Source organism: Sorex fumeus, unplaced genomic scaffold (genome assembly GCF_029834395.1).
Source record: "Sorex fumeus unplaced genomic scaffold, SorFum_2.1 ptg000122l, whole genome shotgun sequence".
Taxonomy (NCBI): domain Eukaryota; kingdom Metazoa; phylum Chordata; class Mammalia; order Eulipotyphla; family Soricidae; genus Sorex; species Sorex fumeus.
Window position 1 is genome coordinate 3,128,942 of NW_026606179.1, and position 23,983 is coordinate 3,152,924.

General features: G+C 52.4%; 1 protein-coding gene across 1 annotated transcript in view; it reads left to right on the plus strand.

Annotated features, from left to right (window-relative positions):
• The window catches only part of EPN2 (epsin 2), a 78,847-nt gene extending 61,103 nt beyond the window's left edge, over window positions 1-17,744 (plus strand). The window contains exons 9-12 of the mRNA XM_056135745.1: window positions 13,905-14,084; window positions 14,449-14,535; window positions 16,512-16,727; window positions 17,451-17,744. Of these exons, the coding sequence (XP_055991720.1) occupies window positions 13,905-14,084; window positions 14,449-14,535; window positions 16,512-16,727; window positions 17,451-17,722 (755 nt within the window). The 3' untranslated portion in view covers window positions 17,723-17,744. The remainder of the gene's footprint in view (window positions 1-13,904; window positions 14,085-14,448; window positions 14,536-16,511; window positions 16,728-17,450) is intronic.
• The last annotated feature ends 6,239 nt before the right edge of the window (window positions 17,745-23,983 follow it).

Here is a 23,983-nt window from a genome sequence, read left to right on the forward strand (position 1 = left end):
CATGCCTGAGAGGGAGGCTTTCAGGCTTTGAAATTTAAATTGTATATTTTGTGGCAACTTGCCTTGGAGTGTGTTTCCCCAACCTGGAACTATCTTCACATTCATATTGGTTTCCTGGATGCTTGCCCAGGTGTAGCAGATGTCAGGTTTTACCCTGCCGTGCATGGGCCAGACTCGACTCCCGTTTGTCCTTTGCAGGCCTAGCAGGACGGGAACACCTCAGCAGTAGCCCTGTCAGGGCATCTGGGAGATCTCGGAGCGCATTCTGGGCATGAGGCATATGTGAGGGACCCCGTGTGCAGGAGACACAAATGAAAGTCTCCGTATTCAAACCCAGTGGCCACCTCACTTTGTAACTAAGACGTTCTAAGGAAAGATTACCTGTCGCTTTGAGAGCTGAATAATGATCATTGAAGAGATTAGTAGTTTGTGGGAAGGTGGGCCAATGAGTTTGGGCCTCACCATATGCTGGGAATTGAACCAGGGTTGCTGCATGCAAGGCATGCACCACAACCCCTGTCTTATCTCTTTGGCCCCAGAGACTGGTAGCTTTTCAGTGCTCAAAAAAGAATGGTCACACTGGAACCAGTTGAGTTAGTTGGTTTGTTATGCTCAGCGGTTATGGGAGCAAAACAGACTTTCATTATACCATAGTATCTCACTTTTGGATGTTAGCTTGTGGTTGCCCGAGCTTGCACCCAACCACGTTGACAAATAAGCTCGAGAATTTTTGAAGACAGACGTCTTTTTCTGGCTTTCTCTCTCTCCGTGTTCCTTGCACAATCATGGAGGTGCTGAACCAGTCGATTGTATTCTTTGTCAATGTCGTCAACAACAGCATCTTTCCATGTTGCTGCAATAGTGCCAAATAGTAAACTTTGCAGCCCTTTCTCCCCACTTCATGAAGTAGAATTTTGCACGAAGGAGACGGCAGTCTGATCCTGTTTGGAATTTTGGGACAACAGCAACATGGGTCAGGCAAAACCGTCGATTAAATATGATGTGGTCAGTTTCGTTGTGGAACTGTCCACTGGGACACTCCCATGTCCAAGGATTAGATTCAGCCTTCTGGAACTGCGAGTTACCATGGATTGGTCTTGGTTGACATGATGAACTCAGATAGTCTCTCACCCTGTTTGTTCCATTCTAGGCCATGGATCTCAATGTGGAGTTCTTTGGCTAATGTTCTCGGTCCTATCTTGGCATTAAAATCACCGACAATGATCTTGTAGATGGTGTGGTCTTCCTTATAGAACTTCTCCAGCTCCATGTAGAACTTCTCAATTTCTTCATCATAATTGGATGTTGGTGCATAGACAATGAAGATAGAAACTGCTGGCAGCGAGCCACATCTGTTCAAGTGTAATTATCCAATTCGGGTTGTTAAGCATTTGAATGAATCAATGCTCATGGCCAAGTTTGTGTTGACAAGGACACTGACACCACCAACACCTCTTTTGTTGCATGTTCCAAGGAACAGTTCTTCTCCAGTGTCAAAAATGGTGTGATGTGATCGATGTCTTCTCCTCTTGGTCAGACCAATGATGTCATACTTGATCTTCTGCGCTCACACCATTAGGTCCTTCCGATGCCAGTGTATGTGCATTGAAAGTACAGACAATCATTTTAGTCCTTCTTTGTTTTGGTAGCCTATTTCAGCCCTGAGATTTAATCAGCCTCTCCTTGCTCATCCTTCTTAACGCTGCCATATTGGGGGCTCTTTCAAGGTCAGGGGAATGAGACCCATCGTATTTACTGTTTTTGGCATATCGAATATGCCACGGATAGCTTGCCAGGCTCTGCTGTGTGGGTGGAATACTCTCAGTAGCTTGCCGGGCTCTCTGAGAGGGTAGAGGCTTTCTGGGTGGCCTCTAATTGCCCTTGCGGGTGTTCGCATGGTTCAAACCATATTTTCAAATGAAACCAATAATGACAAATGGGTATTAAGTGTCTTATGATGTGTCGCGTGACTGCTGGAAAGCGGCCTTGAGCGTGCAGCGGCTGGGTAGCGGAGATAGTGGAGGTCAGCTGATGAGGTATTTATCTGGCCCCAGCAGGGTGGGTCTTCTGGTTGTGATCCCTGGGTCACTGGAGATTCGTGAAAGGAGGCAGAGCAGTGCAGAGAAGTGATAAAGGAAGACCTTAAAGAGAGAAGAGCAGCAGTGCTGGCCAATGTGGCAGAAGTTGGGAAAAGCATTCGCAATGCCCGCCTGTCCTTCGCCAACTACAAGACCAAGATGACTGACCTCTGACATCCTGGTGGATCTATCACATCTTCCCGAAGGGCAATGGAGACGATTATCCGTGACTTCTACTTGGATCTCTTTGATAGCCACATCCACCTGCCCACATACCAAATTCCAAAGGATGAATATGTCGTTCCCAGTGTTCTCCCTTCTGAAATCTGACACGCCATTTTGTCGGTAAAGAAGCGAACAGCACCCGGCCCAGACAAGGTCAGACCCGAACACCTGAAGGATTTGCTGACAGAACTCATCAATACATTGGCTTGGCTCTTCACATGCTACCTGTCTGAATGCAAGGTTCCGTCCCAATGGAAAACCAGCAGGGCTGTACTACTATACAAGAAGGGAGACATCCACGACATTGGCAACTATTGCCTGATCTGCCTATTGTCTTTTGTCTACAAGCTGTTCACTCGAGTCATCCTGAATAGGATTGGCAGAACACTAGATGAAGGACAACCATGCGAGCAAGCCGGGTTTCAAAAATGATTCAGCACGATCGACCATATCCACATGATAACCAAGCTCATTGAGGTTTCTCGGGAGTTCAAGATGCTGCTTTGTCTAACGTTCATTGACTTAAAGACCTTTGATTCTGTTGAGACTGAAGCGGTCTTCGAAGCCCTAGCTAAACAGGGCATTCAAACTCAATTCATCAGGATCGTCTGTGAGCTGTATTACGGATTCACTACTAGGATCTCACCATTCTACAAAGAAGTGATCATCCAGGTCAAGAGAGGGGTTCGGCAGGGTGGTACCATTTCACCGAAACTCTTCAGTGCCACCCTTGAGAATGTCATGTGAGGACTGGAATGGGAAGGAATGGGAGTGAAGATAGACAGTTGACAACTATACCACCTCCACTTTGCTGATGACATTATTCTAATAACACCAAATATTAGTCAAGCAGCACAAATGCTGGCCGACTTCGACCATGAGTGTGGAAAGTCGGACTGCAGTTGAATCTCACGAAGACAATGTTCATGAGAAATGAACTCGTTCCTGAGGTATCATTTGCTCTCAAAGGAACAAACATCTTCGAATGCAGCAATTCTCGAGAACTCAACATGACGAACAACCTGGCACCTGAGTTGCGCAGGAGGAAGAGAGCGGCATGGGATGCCTTCAAGAGCATTGAAGAAATAGCTAAGAGGACAAAGAACCTCTGGCTTCGGGCACATCTCTTAGACTCCACCGTTCTTTCTACATTATCATAAGCCTCAGAGACCTGGACCCTACGAAAACAGGATGAAAATACTATTCGGGTCTCTAAAGAGGAATCAAAAGAGCTATGCTTGGAGTATCACACTTCACTCAAATGAGAGAAAGAATCCGGAGTTCCGACCTCTGTCCAGGATCAAGAATCAGGGACCCTGTCTCGTTTGCCAAGGTGTTGAAAATCAGATGGGCTGGACACATAATGTGATTTGGAGATGACCGCTGTACTAGAACTGTTACCTCCTGGATTCCAAGGGACGTCAGAAGATCGCGTGGCCGCCCACCTAAGAGATGGTCAGACTTCTTCCTCAAGACCTGAACAGTTTGAGGAACACGGACAGTTTGAGACTCTTCGTGTTCCTGGAGCAAGCAGTTGCCATTGGGCTACACTAGCATGTGACAGGGATGAATGGAGACGTTACTGGCACTCACTCGAGCAAATCAATGAGTAACGGGATGTCAAGTGATCTCACTTTCACTTTTTGACTAGTTTCCCTTGGTTGTTTCCGTGTCTGGGACACACGTGCCTGATGTGCCAGAGATGTCGCATATCTGGTGTGCCGGGCTGCAGGGGTCCAGCTCAGCACGGCTTCCTCTGTAGGCAAGTACCTGATCACCAAGCCACATCACTGTCCCCCAAAACACCATTTTTCCTTTTTATGGGGCCTGCCACACTTGGTGGGACTTGGGGAACCATATGAGATGCTGGGGATCAAACCCTGGTCGGTTGCATGCCAGGCAAGCGCCCTGCTTGCTGTACTATCACTCTATCCTCAAAGTTGCATATTTTCAGTGGAGAGCTTTGCCCTGCATTTTCTTTGGCTGGCAGACAGCCTGCGTTTAAGGTCATGGCAAGCTGGGAGGGTTAGGGCAAGCCCACAGGGACTGGGCCCTGCACCTCCAGTGTTTGAGCTTCTTACATTTCCCAAGAGAACAAGACCCTGTGTTCGCCAGGGCAGCCGTGAGAGGCCCCTTGAGTGCTGCCTAAGGAACTGCCCACTGGGGACCAACCTCTTCTTTCTTTGGTCTTTGTTTTCAGGCCACACCTGTCATTGCTCAGGGGTTACTTCTGGCTCTGTGTTTAAGAATCACTCCTGGTTGGTGCTTGGGGGACCATATGGGATGTTGGGGATTAAACCCGGGTCAGCTGCATGCAGGGCAAGCACTCTACCCAGTGTACTATCGATCTGGCTCCATCCTTTAGTTTTTGAATAAGTAAAGCCAGACCTCCAGGGTAGCTGCCATAGATTTCCCCCAGTTATTCTGTAATGGAATTCAAGTTTCTCATCATAGTTATGCTGTTTGGTGGAGTTTAGCAGCCATTCTCTTTGTTGTGAGAGCCTCTTGCTAATTGTGGTATGTTTTCATCACTCTAGGAAGAAACTCCCTCCCACCTGAGAAGTCACTGCACCAGTCTGCTTTCTGTTTATGCAGTCTGACCATTTCTTACAAATGGTATCAAACTCTCAGCCCTATGCTTTCAGTTTATCCACCTTGTCCTCCTCTGTTCCTTTTTTATGACTAAATAATACTTCAGTTTAGGGCTTTCTTTTCTTTCTTTTTATGACCCTTTGACTATGCTTTTGAATAGAAGATTATGAACTAAATTTTTGAGATCTATTTTTAGAAGTTGAGAATCAATTTAAAAAACTTAACCCGCAGGGCTGGAGCTATAGCACAGCAGTAGGGCATTTGCCTTGTATGCGGGCGTCCCGGGTTCGATTCCCAGCATCCTATATGGTCCCCCGAGCATCACCAGGAGTAATTCCTGAGTGCATGAGCCAGGAGTAACCCCAATGCATTGCCCAAAAAGCAAAAGCAAAGAAAAAAAAAACTTAACCTGCTTGGGCTCATATCTGCAGGTGACCACACATCATTCCTAAACTGCAAGTTTGTTGTCTCTTGCCATTGACTCAGCTCAGGACCCTTGTCATGAGCCAGATGCATGTGGCATTTCACCAGTGATTTGGGCAGTGGATAGAGGGTCAAGCCCCAGAGACTTTGTTGGTTTCTCTGTCATACAGTAAGCTCAGTGCTCATGCTCCCCTGCCCTGTTCTCCTGGACTGTGGTAAAGCTGGACTGTGGCCAGACAAGTCCTAGAAAAGGCATCTAAATTCTTGCATCAAGAAATCACGGTTAAAATTTAAGGAACAGGCCAGATCGGTAGTACAGCGGGTAAGGCACTTGTCTTGCACTTTGCCGACAGGTTCAATCCCAGATATCACACATATGGTCCCTTGAGCACCACCAGGATTGAGCCCTAAGGGTGTGGCCCCAAACCCAAAAATAGGAATTCTCAAATAAAATTGAAGTTAGCTTATCTGCTTCTTTTTATTTCCCCTCTTATTTTCTTGGCACTTAATGTTTTCACATTGTCCAAGCAGTTATACTACTGTATTCATACTGCTTTATAATTACATGTATATCCTTAAATTTGCAATACTTGAGCATCTCCAGGCATCAGTGGAAATGCCGTACAACTGAGCCACTGGGTCACTACAGCTCGATTGACACACAACTTCCAAGGCCACCACCGGGTGATAATGGTTTACTCCCATCTTTCCAGACATGTCAGATTTACCAGTTATAAAAAAGAAAACCTTGTGGTGGGTGTGGCATGACCCCCAGACCCCAGGCAGAGTCTAAAGTGAGAAAGATGGGTGCGACTGTCCCTGTGTCTTGGGAGGCAGCACTGTCAGGGAAAGCCGCTGTGTCAGACCCTGCCGTCACCCGTGCTTCCACAGTGGCCTTGGGAGAAAACGCTCCAGGCTGAGGGGGGGACATTGGAGCCTGCCAGGTCAGCGGGGCACTTCCTCTCGCCTCCCGACACACAAAACAGCCACCTGGTCCGGGAAGGCGCACAGGCGGCTGATTCAGAAGGCCTTGGCCAGCACAGCGCTCTCGCTGCCCGCCCGCCCACTGGCTGGCCCGGGCAGAGCTGGCGGCTTCCGGCAGGGGCAGCAGGTGGTGCTTCTGCTCTCTGGTGACTCCACCCCTCCGACCCCCCAGCTCGTCCTGTGACACAGGGATTGACTGCCTCTGTGCACATGAATATTCATGGGTGAGTACTGGGGAGGCTTCATGCTTCCTCTGAACGGGCCCACAGAGACGGAGACGGAAGCTGCTTGATCTTTCTGCCCCTGCTTCCATCCTCCTTCCGTCTTACTCACTTGTGCTTTCAACAAGCATTTATTTATCCAGTGCGTGCCATGACTTGGACCCTGCCGAGGAGGTGGCGGGTGAGCACACAGGAGCCCTGCAGTGTGTGACTGTTCATTCACAGGAGAGGCTGGCCCTGGGTTTTGCTGGCCGAAGCAGTGTGCAGGGGCTGGGCTGCTTTCCCACAGGCCCATATCCAAGGGAGTGTGTGGGCACAGCATTGGTCCCCAGGGGTCTGAGGAAAGTGAGGCACGGCAGCGTGTGGCTGGTGACTCCGCCATAGCCTGGCCAGAAGCTCTCCTGTATGCACCCAGGCCACAATCCTGGTCGCGCTCCCCTCGCTTGGGTAGCTCTCCCCTGGTCCTCACCCTCGGGGCTTGGCTCGAGCTCACCTTTCTGTCCCCTCCAAAGCTCTCCTCGCTGTGACTGACAGTGCAGGGCCTGCCTGTGGGCCAGAGCGTATTGCTTCAACATTGCACCTCACGGATGGTGCTGGTTTTTAAGGTTCTTGGCCTTTCTGCAGGGGAATCAAGTGACTGGAAGAATTGGCCGAGGCCCTGCAGCAGCTTTCTGTTAGCGATAGCAGTGGGGGACTCCGTGTGGAAGCCAGGATGGGGGTGCTCCACCTGTGCAGACATGTGAGAAAGCACTGGAATCTTTGTAGTGTGTACAGCTGATTTTTGGGTGTGGAGTGTGGGGATTTGGGCCACACCTGGTATTGCTAGGGTTTGCTCTGTGCTCAGGGGTCACTCCTTCCTGGCGGTGCCAGGGATCTAACCAGGTCAGCCACATGTGAGGCCAGTGCCTTCCCTCCATTAGACTCTTAGGTCACAGTGCCATGGTTAAAAAAAAAAGAATTTCAGGAATATTGAAATATTTTCTTTTTGCTCTGAGTAGTTGGTTTCGTCAGTTTTGGGTAAAACTGGCATGCTTAGCCCTTCCTTACCTGAGTTGAGATTCAGGTGATGCAAAAGCTGTTTTTGCACATGCGTGCCATGTGGGGGTCACTGGGGTGTTTTCTTTTGTGAGGTTGGGGGACACTGCCCAAAGCCTGGGAATGGTGGGGTGTCCAAGGAGAGTTCCAGACTTGTGTTTGCTTGACACAAGTGCTTTAATTGTGGAACCTTTGTCTGCCTAGAAAACTCAAAAGCTGTGTTTTTGAGAACACAGCTCAGAAATCCACACTGCTGGTGATACACTCCCGGCTGCCTTAAAGTGCTGGTGTGTCCTTGGCCCCCGAGTGTGTGCTGAGTCTGTGCTTGACTCTGTGGGGCAGGACCTCAGCCTGCTCCAGGTGCATAGGCACAGCTCAGGACCAAGGGAACTGCAGAGCACCCCGATCATGGGGCGGGCTTGAGCCCCTTCCCACAGGGGTCTGTCCATTTGGGGCTGTGTGTCTGGGCAGGGCCTTTGGACAGCGGGTGCTGGAGGTCTGAGGAGGCTTGGCCCACACAGGAGATCTTGAGGCACTCCATGGCTCTCACACATTCTGGTTGCGTGTCATATCCACGTGGGAGCTCCTAAAAATGGTCCTGGCCTCGCCAAGATCTGTGTGTGGGAATGTGGAAGAGGCCTTCATTGGTGTTTTATTAAAACCCCCCTGGAGACCTACAGTTGAGAAGCAGTGGTTCGGAGGGAATGAAATCCTGCCGAAGCTGGGGCCCCCACAGATGCCTGTGGATAGAGGGGCAGCTCTCAGCTGCGCGTGCTTCCGACTCCTGAGTTTCCCAAGAGCCTTCGTGAGCAGGTGTGGAGACGCTCCATCCCACAGACTGTAAAAGCCCAGCACATCCTGTGGCTGCCCTGGGCCGTGGAGATAGGCAAGATGCATCTTGCCGCTGCCCACACATCCCTTCTGCCTGTGTGTGATGCTATATATACTCAGGTGGCCCTGCTCTCCCACCCCTGCTCTCACGTGGCTGCTGACCCTCAGTGTCCCTGGTCTTGCCCTGAGAGTGGGGAGTTTAGGGGGTTAGGGCAGATGAACCTCTGGTTCCTCTACCCCAAGGTTCTGGGGCTTTTGTTCATTTTGTTCAGGACTCATTGTACAGTTCGTTGCTTTGTACACACGACCATGTCCCTTGCCCAGAAAGAATTCACTATATCTCGAACCTTGATTTTAGGGGGGTGGGCTGGGGGTTGGGCCATGTGTGACGGTGCTCAGGGCATACTCCTGCTCTCTGCTCAGGGATCACTCCTGACAGTGCTTGGGGGACCATTTGGGCTGCAGATTGGCCATGTGCAGAGCAACTGCCCTACCTGCTGTACTACCTTCAGTCCCTAAGCACCTTTTTTAGGTTTTTGGTTTTTTTTTTTTAGATTTTTATTAGTGAAACACCATGAGGTACAGTTGGAGATTTACAAATTTTTGTGCTTGGGTTTCAGTTATACAATGATCGAATACCTATCCCTCCACCAGTGCCCATTCTCCACCACCACAGATCCCGGTACCCTCCACCAGTGCCCATTCTCCACCACTATAGATCCCGGTATCCCTCCCACCCCCTTCTCCCCCCTCCCACCCTGCCTCTGTGGCAGGGCATTCCCCCTTGTTCTCTCTCTCCTTTTGGGTGCTGTGGTTTGTAAAAGAGGCATTGAGTGGCAATCATGTTCGGTCTATAGTCTATTTTCAGCATGCATCTGCCATCCTGGGAGGATCCTCCCAACACCCTTTATTTGGTCCTCCCTTCTCTATCTGAGCTGCCTTTTCCCCCCAGTGTGTGTGGCTGGCCTCCAAGCCATGGAGTAAACCTCCTGGTACTTAAAACCTGGTACTCTGCTATTCTTGGGTGTTAGTCTCCTATTTTGTTACTTTATGTTTCCCAGATGAATGCAATCTTTCTATGTCTGTCCCTCTCTTTCTGACTCACTTTGCTTAGCATGATACTTTCCATGTAGTACCACTTGTATATAAATTTCATGACTTCATCTTTTCTAACAACTTCATAGTACTCCATTGTGTAGATGTACCAGAGTTTCTTTAACCAGTCATCTGTTCCTGGGCATTCAGGTTTTTTCCAGATTCTAGCTATTGTAAACAGGAAGCACCTTCAATTTTAAAAAGGAGCTATGTTGGGGCTGGAGCGATAGCACAGCAGGTCGGCACCACATAGTTCCCCTGAGGCCAGGCAGGACTGGTCTCTGCGCGCTGCCCGGTATGACCTCAATCTCCCATCCCCCCCGCCCCCGGAAAAAAAAAAGCTGTCTGCATTCTTTGGTTCCAGAGACCCCACTTAGCACACAGAACTGACTTTGGATAGCAGCCTTTAGCCACACCGTGGTCCTCGCTCCCCAAGTGCAACACTTGGTGGTTCCGCGTGCTTTCCTTTAGTCCAGCATTGCTCAGCGCTCACCTATGGTGTGTCTGGGGGCATTGGAGGCAACCTGGCACCAGATCCCGGGGCCGCTGTGAGTCAAACCCGTGTCTTCTCCATTGCCTCGCGACCAGCTCAGAACACGTGCTCCAGCCCTCCCCTCTCCCCACATGGCTCTGCGAGCCGCGGGGTGGAGGCAGAGAGCAGGCTCGGTGTCCTGCTGGAGGAATCTCTGCACATAGATAAGCCTTCCAGAGGCCCTCGTGGGCTGGGCCAGCTTCAGGAGAAGCCCTGAGTCCATATGGGAGTCTGCAGGCTGGGGTGACAATGATAATCACTCATGCCTGCGGGTAGTGCACCCTGGCCTCCAGCTCACGGCCAGGTACTGCTCTGCGCTCCGGCTGCTTCTGAGAGCGCTCTGCTTGCTGGCACAGCCTCAAAGCAGCTCCTCCCTCCCTGCTCTGCCCTGTGCTCTGCCTGCTCAGGACCCCGGGCCTGGGCGCAGGCTCCAGACTCACATGGCCGCACAGTGGCAGCTTGTCTCTTGTTTCTGGAAGCCACAGCGCCTCCAACCCTCACGTCCGTCCTGCTGCCAGGCTGTGAGCGGGGCCTATGCGGGGAGGGCGCAGGCCTCACCCCACAGAGATGCCCCTCCATGGGAGTCCCAGGACGCTGAGAGGAAGCTGAGTGGCGGGCTCTCTGGGCCTCGGTAGGGCAAAAGGAGGAGGGGATTGGGAGCAGGACTGAACCCTGCTTTCATGTTTGGGGAGAATTGAGGATTGAGGGCTTATGCCTGGCTCTGTGCTCAGGGTGTTGAGAATCACATCTGGTTGGCCATGTGGAAGACAAGTGCCCCTGTCTTCTGTACCAGTGCTCAAGAGGCCCAGTCTGACCCCAGTTCCGGGATGTTCCCTGAGCACCATCGTGTGGCCTTCAAATAATGAAAAATTAATACTTCACATCTGAAAAGTATTTACAAACCCTAAAACAAGGAAGTTGTTGTGATAAAAATCAGAAATATTTAGAACCAAGTAATCATGTCAGAATTTGTTGGGGAATTGAAGCAATAGATAAGGGGAGTTTCTAGCTTTAAATGTTTATATTCTTAGAGGGAAAAAAAAGTGCCAAAATATTGAGGTACAATTAGAGGCTAGAGTAGCACTCTACTACAAAATAGAAGGAATAAACTTAACTATAGAAATCAGCAACTTAGGACACAAACATATAACATTCACAAGACAGAAATTGGTCATTGACAAGATTATTACAACCATCTCTGGCAAGATTAATTCTAAAGGTAGTTATCCCCCGAAATTCTGTAATGTTGTAAATCAATAATAAGTTTGTGGGGGAAAAAAAAGTTTAAGTGAAAAAACAAAAAGACACCACTGTATTAGAACAGTATAGTACAGACACTATTAAGACTTAACAGTGGGAGGCTGGTTGATGAACTTTGTGTCTATAAATCTGAAGACTTAGAAAAAAAGAATAAATTAAAAAAACCTTCAGGGGATAGAAAGTATAAGGTAGTATAGTGGGTAGGGCTCTTTCTTGCCTTGCGTGGCTGACCCAGGTTCAGCCCAGGTTCAGTTCCTGGCATTCCATTTCATTCCCTGAGACCAGGAGTGATTCCTGAGCACAGAGCCAGGAGTAATCCCTGAGAACTGCAGGGAGTAGCCTTAAAACAAAACAAAAGTAGTCAAATTGGGTCAAACTACTTTTTCTTAAGTAGTTCTGTAAACCATGAAAGAAGTTGTGTCTGTATTTAAGCCCTGATTTACTCTAAGGGCTTAACTGACAAATTTTAACAGTATTTTATGAAACAGTTGAACCTTTATTTCTTGGTTTTGGGGTCACACCAGACAGCGCTCAGGGGTGTTCCTGGCTCTGTGCTCAGGGACCATATATGGTGCTGGGAATTTGAACCTTTGGGTCAGTGGGGTGCAGAGGAAGCGCCTTAACCCCTGTACCTCCAGTTTCACTTTTTAAAAATGCTTTAGAGTCTGGGAAAATGGTGTCCATCTCCTTGTGTAAGTTAGCATAACCTTGACACTGAAACCCAGTAGGACACCTAGGGTCAGGAGACCCATGTCAGGTTAACCCCTATTAGGAACAAAAACCCTCAGCAGAGAAGCAGTCACAAAACCAAAGTGGGAAAAAGCATCAGCATTATCTAGTGCAATCTGAAAACCTGCTTGCAACCAAGGCATTGGCCAGGGTCCTGTCTGAACAGTCTGAAAGGAAAGTCGTGTTGTCGCAGAGGCAGAAGCCCACTAGTACAAGTCACCCGACAGCCCCTGCCAAAGTCTCAGCAAATTGGGGACATGGAGGACTCCCATATGCTGATTCCAGACTTTCTAAGGGGAAGCCTGTGGTAACATTTGGTTAGGAAATGTGAAGAGTTGATCATAACAGAGCAAGGGTGTCTGCACCCATGCTTTCCTTGGGCCTGGTGGTCCGCACTAGCAGGAAGAAATGGCAGAAGGCTGAGGAAGAGCCCAGCAGCCCTGAGGGCAGCAGCAGAGGGAAAGGAGGAGGACACCTCCCACAGGTGAGGTTACTCGGACTAAGCTAGCAGAGGAGCCAGAAGATGGTAGAAAGTTAAGGTGCTTGCCCTGCATGTGTGATCCAGTATGATCCTCAGCACTATACTCGCCCCCTCAGCAGCACAGGGTGTGACTCAATTGTCCCCTCACCCCAGAAAAAAAATGACTACAATGTTCAGCTCCATTAAAGTTCATAGATTCTCTCTTCAGCAAAAGGTACTTTTAAGGAGAGTGAAAGGAAAGCCCCAAATTGGGAGAAGTTATTTGTAGCGCAAGTGAAAGAATCACTATTCAGAACATGGAAAGAATCCTTGAATCAGAGATAAACAAGGGCCCTGCGGGTGGGGGCGGCTGAGGAGGAGAGGAGTCACGGAGGGTGGGAGTGACGGCGCTGCGTCTTCCACAAGGAGCAGGAGAGTTCTGTCCCATGGGACGACAGCAGTTCCACTAGTGGGACCTGATGGTGGATGGTGCTATGACTGGGTCGTGCCACAGCTCCTATGGTGCCAGGATTCACCACCTGTGTCAGTCCCTTGAGTGGAGCCCTAGAGCCTTCAACCTACCTGGAATGGAATGTTCTATGGCAGTAAAACAAATCCCTTTAGTTACACCGCAGACAGGAGAGTTCCTCCTGCAGCACGGGCAAGTATGTATACCTACATTGAGTGTAGAAAGAGGCCCAGGCAAGTACTTGGTCTGTGATTTGAAGGTCCTTCTCCATGACCAAACCGAAAGGAAAATCAAGGCTCTGTCATGATCAAAGGAAAATCAAGCCTGGGAAAAATCAGCACAGGCTTCACACAGACCATGACGGGGTGGGTCTGGGGACGTGCTGCCTTCGGTGGCCGCAGTGGCATGCCCCTCTGGGAGAAAGGAGACCCCACACCGGGCGCAGACTGGCACGGAAAGGAACCGGAAGATTTGCGCTCTTAGGTCTGCCCTGTAAGGTGGGAGCCTTGCCTTGCACGCAGCCAGCCTGGGTTTGATCGCTGGTACCCTTTATGGTCTCTCGAGCCCCGCCAGGTAAGCCCTGAGCATTGCCACTGAGCACTGCCGACCACCCCAACACCAAAACACAGACATTAGGTTTGCTCTAAGTCTTCAGCCTCTGAACGGTAGAAAAAGGCCATTGAATTGAGTTCTTCAGAGCTCGGTGATAACTGTGTAAGTTGGCTTTATTTTCCTTGTCGTGCTATTGTTGTGTTTGTCACCCTTGAGAAACTACTACACTGCGGGAGCCAAACTGCCAAACTGCTAGAGCAGGCTGAGCAGAGCCCGGGAAGCCGCCTCCAGCCAGCGTGGACATGCTTGTGGCTGCTTCTCCTGCCCTGGCCACGACTTCCATGGCTGCAGCATCCTGAATCAGCCTCAGCTGCCCAGAGCTTTCTGTGGGCTTGAGCTCCATCTGCTTTACCCTCAGGTGCCAAGCCAGCCGCCTCTGTGGACCCGTGGGGAGTGGGTACCGGAGCGGGAACACACTCCGTCGCCAAGAGCTCAGACCCCTGGGCAGCCACACAGCCCCCTGCACCCAGTGCTGGGAAAGACTCTGATGCCTGGGCGGCCGCCTCTGCCTCCAAGCCTGTGTCTGCCTCTGCCTCTGGTGAGCCTCCCTCTGCCTGGCCTTGGTTGGCAGGACCTGTGAGTGTGCCTGCACTTGTCAACTCTTCCCCTGCTGTGTCAGCGTGAGGGGGAGCTCAGGGCCCCTGGCATGCCGCTCGCCGAGCACACCTACTTATTCCCACGCCTACTTATTCCCTACGGCCCGACCCAGGTTTCAGGCACAGCTCAGATGGGGTCTGGTCACTGCTGACCTTTCTTGTTTGGGACGGGATTGTGGGAGCGGCCTTAGACATGTGCCCCTTGCACCCAGGGGGGCAAGGGAGGAGGTCCCTGCGGCAAGCCACTCTAGGTGTCGACTTGGAAGCACGATGAAGCCATATCATTGGCCTTTTGTGTTCACCCAGGGGCCTTTGATCTCTTCAGTAATTTGAATGGTACAGTTAAAGATGACTTTTCTGAATTTGACAACCTTCGAACTTCAAAGAAAACAGGTATGTAAAGGTAGCAGTTTCTGTAATATTCTGTATATTTGATAGCCCAGTTATTGCAGAAATAATAATCCATTTTCAAATCAGTTTTGGGGCCAGAGTGATAGTATAGTGGATAAGGTGCTTGCCTTGTGTGTGATCAACCTGGGTTCGATCCCTGGTGTCCGAGAACTGCCAGGAGTGATTCCTGAGTACAAAGCCAGGAGTAACCCCTGAAAATTGCTGGGTGTGACCCCCAAACAGAAAAAAACTAAAAAAAAAAAAAAGCCTACAGTTTTTGTGCATTTCCTTTGTGTTTTGATCTTGGAAGACTGATGAGTCAAATTGCAGTGAAAACTCACATGGCTGCATTTCTCTCTCTCTCCTTTTGTGTTGGGCCCTTGACTTTGCCTCCCTCTTCTCGCCCTCCCTCCTATGATCCCCCCAGAGCCTGGAGGATGAGGTGCCCTGACCCCGCCCCCCATCTCCCATCCCTGATCTGATCCATCATTTCTGTTCGTATCTCCAGAGGGAGGGCCATCCCAGCTGGGGCGGCGCAGGGTGTCTCGGCCCAACTTCATTACCCCCATGTTGTGATTCCTGCTCCCCTGCTGCCCAGTCTGTGCCCTTGTCTGGGAGAATGCAGGGTGCAGTGTGGAGGACAGTGGGGAGGCTTACGTGCACGCCCTAGATGGAGGTTGGGGGCAAAGCCAGACTGTCTCTGTGCCTCTTGGGGCGAGTCTCCCAGCAACTTGTCTCCTTTCTCTCTCTCTCTCGGCTTCTCCCATGCCTTTCCCTCCTCCCTCCCACTTCTCTGCCTCTTCGCCCAGCCGCTGCCACAGGCCTGACTGCCCTGATGTAAGGTATGGTCAGTCGGGTGCCCGTGACGGTCCCCTGGGCCTCTTCTCAGCTCAGAGAGCTAGGGGCATCTTGGAACGTGCTGCTTCTTGGGGTCTTTCTTTGCTGCATTAAGAACAAGAATCCTGTTTCCTCTCCAGGCCAGAGCCAACCTAACTGTCCTTGCCCGCACCCTGCCCTGTGCCTCAGCTGCTGTGAGCGTCTCCGCAGTGGCGGAATATTTGCCCCCAATTCTAGCAGAATATTCACCCCCAATTCTGGAGGTGTTCCATTGGAGAAAATTTGCAAGTGTGTGTGAAAGAAAAGGAAAGAGTCTGATTCTCCCTTCTCGCCTCAGCTGTCGTGTTTCCATCTGGTATTTTCTGGGCTCTGAGACTCTGGCTTGGCGCATTATGTCAGAGTCTTCCCATCCACTCTCAGAGGGTGGGCTGGAACATTGTATCACTGTGTTAACAGTGCTTCAGAGAATATTTTAGAATGCTTATCTCTCTGGATGTCCTGGCATCGCTGCTTTGCGAGACGACATTTTAGGTGCTTTCAAGTTTTTCTGAAGTAAATAATGCTGTAGTGAACATCTTTGTGCTTAAGTCCCTGTTCACAAGTTTGCATTATTTCCTGAAGCTGGATTCCTAGAAATGGCACTACTGCAGGGTGGGCAGGGCCATTTTTAAGAACCGTCTTCCTGTTGTCACATTGCATCTTGGCACAGCAAACCACATTCCCGCTGGCCTGTCTCAGCACACCCTCTGTTGGCTGAATTCTTTAAAAGAAAAAGCTTTCTTACTACCAAAAACTTCATGTTCATTGCAGAAAATTTTGAAAATAAAAAACATGAAAGAAAAAGAGTCACTCCTGCCTTGCCACCAACCCAGAACAGCATCGTGTCTGGGGCTGTCCTGGCTGCTTCTCATGCTGACTGGAGCCAGCCCCCGACCCCCCTGCTCTGTCCCTGCACGTCAGGGGCTGGTACGGGCCGTGGCGACCGTGGCCGTCCTTCTGCAGTCGGGACTGTTGCAACCTGCAATGAACATCGGGCCTCTGCGCAGGGATCTGCCCTGGGGATGTTTCTGCTCTGCACCAGGGTCCCCATCTGGGAGCCGGGCCCTGCCCTCAACTCTGTCCATTGTGTCCTTGTCTTGTAGCCGAGAAGGTGGCCTCCCCGCCACCCCAGGACAACGGAGCCACCAGCCCTGACCCCTTTGACTCTCAGCCTCCAAGCAGCGCCTCCAGCAAGCCCAGCAGCGCCCGGAAGACACCGGAGTCCTTCCTGGGCCCCAATGCCGCCTTGGTGAACTTGGACTCCTTGGTGACCAAGCCGGCCCCGCCGGCCCCGTCCCTCAACCCCTTCCTGGCACCAGGTGCGCTCACACCTGCCTCTTTTGCACTCTGCTCATCTTGGTGGGGCCGCCTTGAGCCTCGCCATCCCCTTCTCTCAGGGCTCCTTCCTGGGGCCCACCTGTTGGTGTGCAGGGCAGGGTGGAGTCTCTGAGGGGGAGCTGCCACCTGGCAAGTGCCCCTGGCCAGTCCTGTCTGCTGGAGAACAGTGCTGGGTGAGAAGAGCTGGGACTTTGCTGCCCGCCAGCTCCTGGGCGTGGGAATATTCTCTGGAGAGCCAGAGGCCTGCAGTCTGCTGTGGGTTTCTGCCTCTCCACACCAAAGCCCACCCCACTGGCCCCCAGCAGACCTGCACTTGCCCTCGGGCTCCTCAGCCCTGGCTTTAGTGTCCACACTGTAGGCCGAGTCCTGCCCCCCTTCGCTGGCCCAGCGCCCCACTGCGGCGCCTTCCTCCTGTCCTGTGAGATACCACTGCCCTCTGTCCCTCTCAGGAAACCTACTCCAGTTTCTTCTTGCAGGGCTTAGGGTGCTGGGGACAAGAAACAGGTCCTGCCTAGAATGGCCTGCCCAGACCGCCCTGGGACAGAAAGAAAATAAAAAACAGAGGGTCTGATGCATTAGAAGGGCTGAGGTGGGGGTCCTAGCACCATAGGAGGGTGTGTGGGCCCTGCCCTGTCCTGCTGGAGGGGAGAGCGTGGCACCTGGCGCTGACTGTCCTGACCTGTGCTGTCCTGCTCTCTCCCCAGGTGCAGCTGCGACTCCTGCCCCTGTCAATCCCTTCCAGGTCAACCAGCCCCAGCCGCTGACCCTGAACCAGCTGCGGGGGAGTCCTGTTCTCGGGACCAGCATGGCCTTCGGGCCAGGCCCAGCCGTGGAGCCCCTGGCTGGGCCCTCGGCAGCCTCACACGCAGCTCTGGGCGCCAGTGGTTCGACTCTGACGATGAACATGGTGGGCGGCGTGGGAATGCCCCCAGCGGCAGCCCCGGCTGCCGGCACCACCAACCCGTTCCTCCTCTAGTGCCTGGGCCTGGGACTGAGCAGACACACGGCCGGAGTGGGGTGCGCAGACGGACGCCGAGCAGGGGTGCTGTGTGACTGGAGTCAGTGGGGCAGGGGCGCTCAGGCTCCCTGGTCACAGGTGGATCAGCCCGCCCCACCCAGCGCCGCCCTCCTGCCCGCTCCTGAGGAGACGGGCTTGGCTCTTGGTGGCATGGGACAAGGAGGTGGTCAGTGTGGCCCTGGCCCCGGCCCTTCCACGGGGAGGGGGCAGACCCCGCTCCAGCCCCACCGAGACCCCAGGCTGCCCTTGGTGTGTAGGGAGCAAAGCGCCGCCCTCATTAGACCCGGCCTTTGGGGGACGTGCTTGTGCATATTCTCTCCTCTCCGACTCCTGTGTGAGTCCAGAGTCATCGCCAGCCCTGGGAGCTCTGGAATGAAACCCACTAGAGCAAGCTTTAACTAATCTGAGCATAACCCTGCCACGCGGCTCTATGCTTGTATACGTTTGCACATATTTTGTTTAGTACAGTTTCATATTTGAGTTTGCAAAATTATCTAATAGTCTTTTTTTGGCTAATATTTTTATAACGTGGTTCTTATTTAACTGTCTAGTTTTGATAGAATTGACCAGGTCTGGCTGAATTTAAGATTTTGGCACGTGTCATGTCCGTGATATAAAGCCTCTTATTTATGGTTTTAACTCTGCAAGAAAATTTTAAAATTTTAAAATGAAGTGACAAAAAATGCCTTATGAAAAAACTAAAGCAAATTCTTTATAGGGAAAAATATGGGAATTGATTATACAGAAACAAAATTGCAACAGCCACAAAACATTTCTAGCCTCCAGTTGCCTTTTCCTTTCTTTAACTCCATTTTTTTAGTGAATTACCAAATTGACTAGCTTTCAGGCTTTTTGCCTAGATCCTAAGAGAGAGGCTATTTTTCTGACTGATGATACCAGTTTCAAGGAGGGTAAGGAGAAACTGTTCTGTATGAATGTGACCCAGCCTCCCTGGCTCGTGCTGTGGCTGGGTTGCAGGGTTGACTAGAACTCCCCACCCAGCGGAGCGTAGATGTGGACAAGCCATCTGGGAGCTCAGGCGTCTGGGACCTCCTTGGTCTTAGGCTCTCCTCAGAGAGGGTTTGGCGGGGGTGGGAGGGCGGTGCCTCTGGTGCCCGTGGCTCCTGGGCTTGTGGCCCTTGACTGACCTGGGAGCGACAGAACAGGGCTGGGCCCGACCCACCCACAAGCTAACTTGTGACATTAAAAATCTCATATTTTGGAGGGAAAGAAAATCATTTTCACAGAAAAGATTTTTAACAAACATGCACTAATATTACCTCCTCTTCCCTCCTGCTTTCCTCCCCATCCCTCCATCATTAAAACAAGGAAATTGTCATGAATGGCAGGGCCCGAGCAGGCTGACTTCTCCTGGGAAGGGCCGGCACCCGGCAGCCACAGCCTGCTCAGCCCGCTGAGTGTCTTCACCTGGCAAGGGGCTATACTGGGCTTTCCTCTGTAGACTTCCCAGCTGGCCACTGGCAGGCCCCCTGCTCTTCCCCCTCAGCTCAGGAGGAGAGCTGAGCCTCAGTGAGACCCTGGGGAGATGGCCCAGGCCAGGTGGTGTCCACTCAGCTGCTCTCCTCCCCCAGGAGGGTCCTGGAGCCAGCTGCCCAGAGTTCCCAGCCGGCCATGCCTCTGCCCAGACTAGACCTGGGGCATGTCCACAGGGCTCCCCACTTACTTACGGAGTCTCTGGTCTTTTCCAGCTTGGGAGAGGCCAAGGCAGGGATAGGGACTGCCCTAGACAGGTGCTGTCACTCAGATGGGCATGTGGGCCCCAACTCACGGTCACAGACCAGACTGCCACTCAGCTTGGTGATTCTTTGGGAACAGAAGGAGTCCTTCACGAGGGCAGGCCCAGGGTCACAGCCACTGGCCACTAGAACCCAGGAGGACTCCAGCCCCTCCCCCAGCAGCAGCCTGGCCCTGCCCGCTCCTGTTCCCATGCACTGATCATGAAGCCACCGGCCACTGCCACACGTTGCACATGTGCCCTCGTGCGATCCTGGCATCGTGGTGGGGGGGTCCCCAAGTCCTCTGCTCAGTTCCAGGGCCTGGTGGCTAGTTTTGAACTTGTGTTGACTATTGATACTTATTTACTATATAAATATAATTTATCATTTGTATCATGATGCGGTTTCTGCCTGAGTCTTTCCCAGGGGTTTTGTTTTGGGGCTACACCTGGTGATTCTGAGGAATTACTCCTGGCTCTGTGCTCAAGGATCACTCTTGGCGGGACTCAGGGCGCTATAGGGGAATGCTGGAGATGGAGCCTGGGCCAGATGCAAGTAGGACGATCACCCAGCCTGCTGCACCGACTCCTGCTTCCCCAGCCCGTCTTTTATCCAGTTCACCACATAGGAGAGGCAACTGGTTCCCACCAGAACCCAGCCTGGCTTGGGGTTCATGAGGAGGCCCACCTGGTCCTGAGAGCTAAGTGGACCCCATACCCAGTGTTCTGACAGCATGAAGGAGCATGTGCTGGGAGTCTGGAGGGCCTCTGGGGAAGTGACGGCCATTGGCCCTCCCGTTGCTGTGGCTGTGCATCGGGGTGCATTTCTCTCCCTGTGGACTTGGTGCAGAGCCCCAGATGGCAGGCTGTGCTAAGCAGTACCCTTGAGCTGCTGAGCTCCTCTGGCAGGGCCACACCACAGAATAGCTGCTCCAGTGACCTCTGTGCCAGTGGCCACTGGGCAGCTGGGCAGCTTTCACAGGGCAGAGCTGACTGGTGCAGAGGTCCCAGTGTCTTCCCCAGAATCTCTTGCATGCAGGGTCTCTGGGGACCTGTGATTTGAGAGCGGGCAACAGCTACGGAACCTCAACCAGCCTCTAAAGGCAGCGTGGCCAGTGCAGTCCCGGAGGATGCAGCCCAGACACAGGCAGGTGGGGGGATGCAGACGGGAGCCGTGCATGTCTTCCTGCCAGGGTCTGGGTGTCAGCCTTTGCTCGGGCTACCCTTATCCTACTCATCTTTCTGTGGCCTTGAGGTGCCCGCACAGAGTGCGGGGCTGGGCCTGGGACTTGAGGTAGCCGAGGTGCTCTGGACAGATGAGTGCTTCAAGGTGGAGTCAGGTCATGCTGCATTATTCAGCCTGGTCGATCCCCCACAGGGCACCACCCTCCTGTGTTGGGGATCCCCACTGCTGGCCCTTGCAGCACAGCCTGAGGCTGGCACAGAAGTCGTGATACAGCAGTGATGTTCCAGGTTCTCGGGGTCTTGCATGTCCAAGGACTTATGAGGTGGAGAAAAAAGGGAGGGAGGACACGTGACTGAGTGTTGTGGCTGGTCCTCTAGCCTCCAGGCTTTTGTTTCCCTCCCACAGGAAAAGTGGGCCGCTCCGTGAAGCAGCTCTCCCTTTACCTCAGCAACCCTGCTAGCTGAGCCCGAGAGAGGGTGTTGGCCTCGCACATAGCCAGCACGGATTCCAAGGCATCCCTTGTGGTCCACTGAGCACCACCAGGAAGGATTCCTGAGTGCTGAGCTAGGAATAGCACCTAAGCATCACCAGGTGTGGTCCTCAAATAAAAAATAAAGAATCCTGGTAACAAATGATGATGGTTTTCTGGTTTCTGGGCCACACTTGGCAGTGCTGAGGGGGGATGGGGGGCGGCGAAGGTTCCTGATAGTCCTCAGGGAACTGGGCCTCCTGCATGCAGAACTTACTCTCTTGCTCAAATGATGGGGCTTTTAAGTCACAAAGTTTTGGGTTTTTTTCCCTCAGCACTAAAAGTTTTCACTTGTCACTGAAGCTGGAAGTGGGCACACAGTTCTTTCTTATGCTGCTTTATCCCCAGTTTTTCTTTTGCTCAGTGGCAGCTACTACTTCCATCTCTAGTGAACACACACACACACACGTGCCAAAAACAAAACAAAGAATTTGTTGACCTGAGTTTTACTGTGCCTTTTTTATTCAGAACACTTTTCATTCCATCTCCCACCATTTCTTTTGCTATCCTTGCTTGGTTTGTTTCTTGCCATTTGTTGGTAAGCTGTTAGCTACTTTCCACGCTCATCTCTAAAGTGACAGCTGAACATCCAACCGCCAACAAACCCACACATCCTTTCCTCTGTCCTTGGCTCCACCAACAGGTTCTCCTGCTGCCAGTCTGTGTTCCTGCCCACCACCCAGCTGCTAAGTCAGTGTCACCTGCATATGGCCTTGGGTCTTGGGCACAGCAGAAACCGTGCCTGACTCCAGTGCCCCCATCAGCTTTGCAGGAACACAATGACGGTGCTGTCCTGACAGCTTAGTGGCTCGTGCTCGTCCTGCTACGATTGGGCCTCAGTGCCAGAGAAGGAAGTGCAAGGGGTCTACTACTGTGGGAGGGGTCTACTTTCTTGTGCTTCCCTGCCCTTTCCTCTCATACTCTCTTGTGACTGTGGGTAGTACTCTTCGCCTCAGTGTGGCCCTGTGCATTCTGGTCACTGCTGTTGGCTGCAGGTGTCATTCAGGTGCTTGCACGACTTTCTCACTGTGGTGTGAGTGCCAGGGGGCGCAGACAGAGCCGCCAGCCCACACTCCTGGGTGCATCAGTTCCATCGGTCCGGGACCAACCTTGCAGCTTCCAGCTACAGCCCGTTTTGGGAGGTTTTAAATGGATCATAGCTCAGTGCTGAACAACTGTTCAACACACACTTTATCCTGGAAAGGCAGTGTCACATCTAGCAGTACTTAGGGATACCTCCAGCTCTGTGCTGCCACCCCAGCAGTGCTTAGGGAACCACGTGGTACTGGGGATTGGCCCTAGCCTGCTGCAGGCAAAGCATGAGCTGAGCCATGGAGCACGTGCTCTCAGCTCTCCGCCTGTGCAGCCAGAGCTACTCAGGACCACCCACTCCTGGAGCCTGGAAGTGTCTTCAGAGCTCTGAGGAAAGGACACGTGGTGAGCACACAGCTTTGAGTGAGATGGGGATGTGTAGCCGGGAGCCTCACCTGTTCTGGGACACTCCTCACCATCGCCCAACTCCCACTCAAGCATGCCAGCGACAAGTCAGATCTTAAGTTGTACTGTTTGGACTTGGGGAATGGCTAGCACTGTGACGGTGATGGTGATACGGGGCTGGGCACACGCAGCCTCCAGGACTCGGCTGTGAGTGCTCATCCCTGCACAGATGCTTGGCTGGTATGAGGCTGCTGCATGTGGGCACACAGGTAGGCAGCGGCGGGGCGGGGGTGGGAGCCCCCGTGGCCACTTACACTGTAAGGGTATTTGCTATAAAACCCTTTCAGCTTCTGTTTGATCGTTCTAATGAGTAAATGGGTGCACTCCCAGTGTTGCCTGTACCCTGCCCTTCACTCTGGGACTCCCCTCTTTTACTCCCTAAATTAAACAAGTTACTCCACTGGGGGGAAAAAAATGGAACAGAAAAGCAAACACGAGAAGGAGCTGCTGGGAGAGGCTCTGATGTCTGAGGCTGGGCAGGAGGCTGGACATGAGTGTGGGTAGGGAGGGAGAGGCCTAAGATGGACTCGGCGTCTCCAGGGGAGCCTGCCAGCAAGAGGCAGGTGTTGGGGGTCAGTTTGGGGGGTAGTGTGATGGGACATACCCTGAGAAAGGCCGGCCATGGGTGAGAAGCCCGAGGGCCAGTATCTCCACACAAGGGGTGCCCTCCAGTGGGGCCACTGGCAAGTCATGATCATGGCTTGACAGAGTGACAGGGGCACTGGAGGCCTTCGGGGAAACTGAAAGCATTTCCTGAGAGTGCCAAGAGTGAACCAACAGAAATTCATGTGTGCGTGGGCTGGTGGCTCTGACCAGCTGTGCTCGGTGTGAGCAGAAGCAGGCCAAGGTCAGCGAACTCGCGAGTGCAGACAGGTGAGGGTGTGTGAAGGGCAAGTGCATGTCCCGGACTGCAGCTCTGCTGGGTCAGGCTAAAGCCAGGACAGGAGGGACTGACATGGGCACAGGCAGGCGGGTCTGACTTGAGGGCCCGGGAGAGCACGGGACAAATGCATGTAGAGTTGCTCTGCAGGTCGTCACCGGGACTGTCTGTGGGCACGGGAGTGAGTGGCTTGTCAAGGTCATTGCAGGGGGTAGGCCGAGGAAAAGGCTGTGACTGGGAGGCTTGGGCGGCGATGCTGCCAAGAAAGGCTGCAGAAGAAGATGACCCAGGGCCTATGGGGTAGTACCTGAGAGGCTGGTGGGGAAGGGGCAAATGCTGGTGAAGGGCACGCACATCTACTCAGGGTGTGGGAGAAGACACTGGCTGTGTGG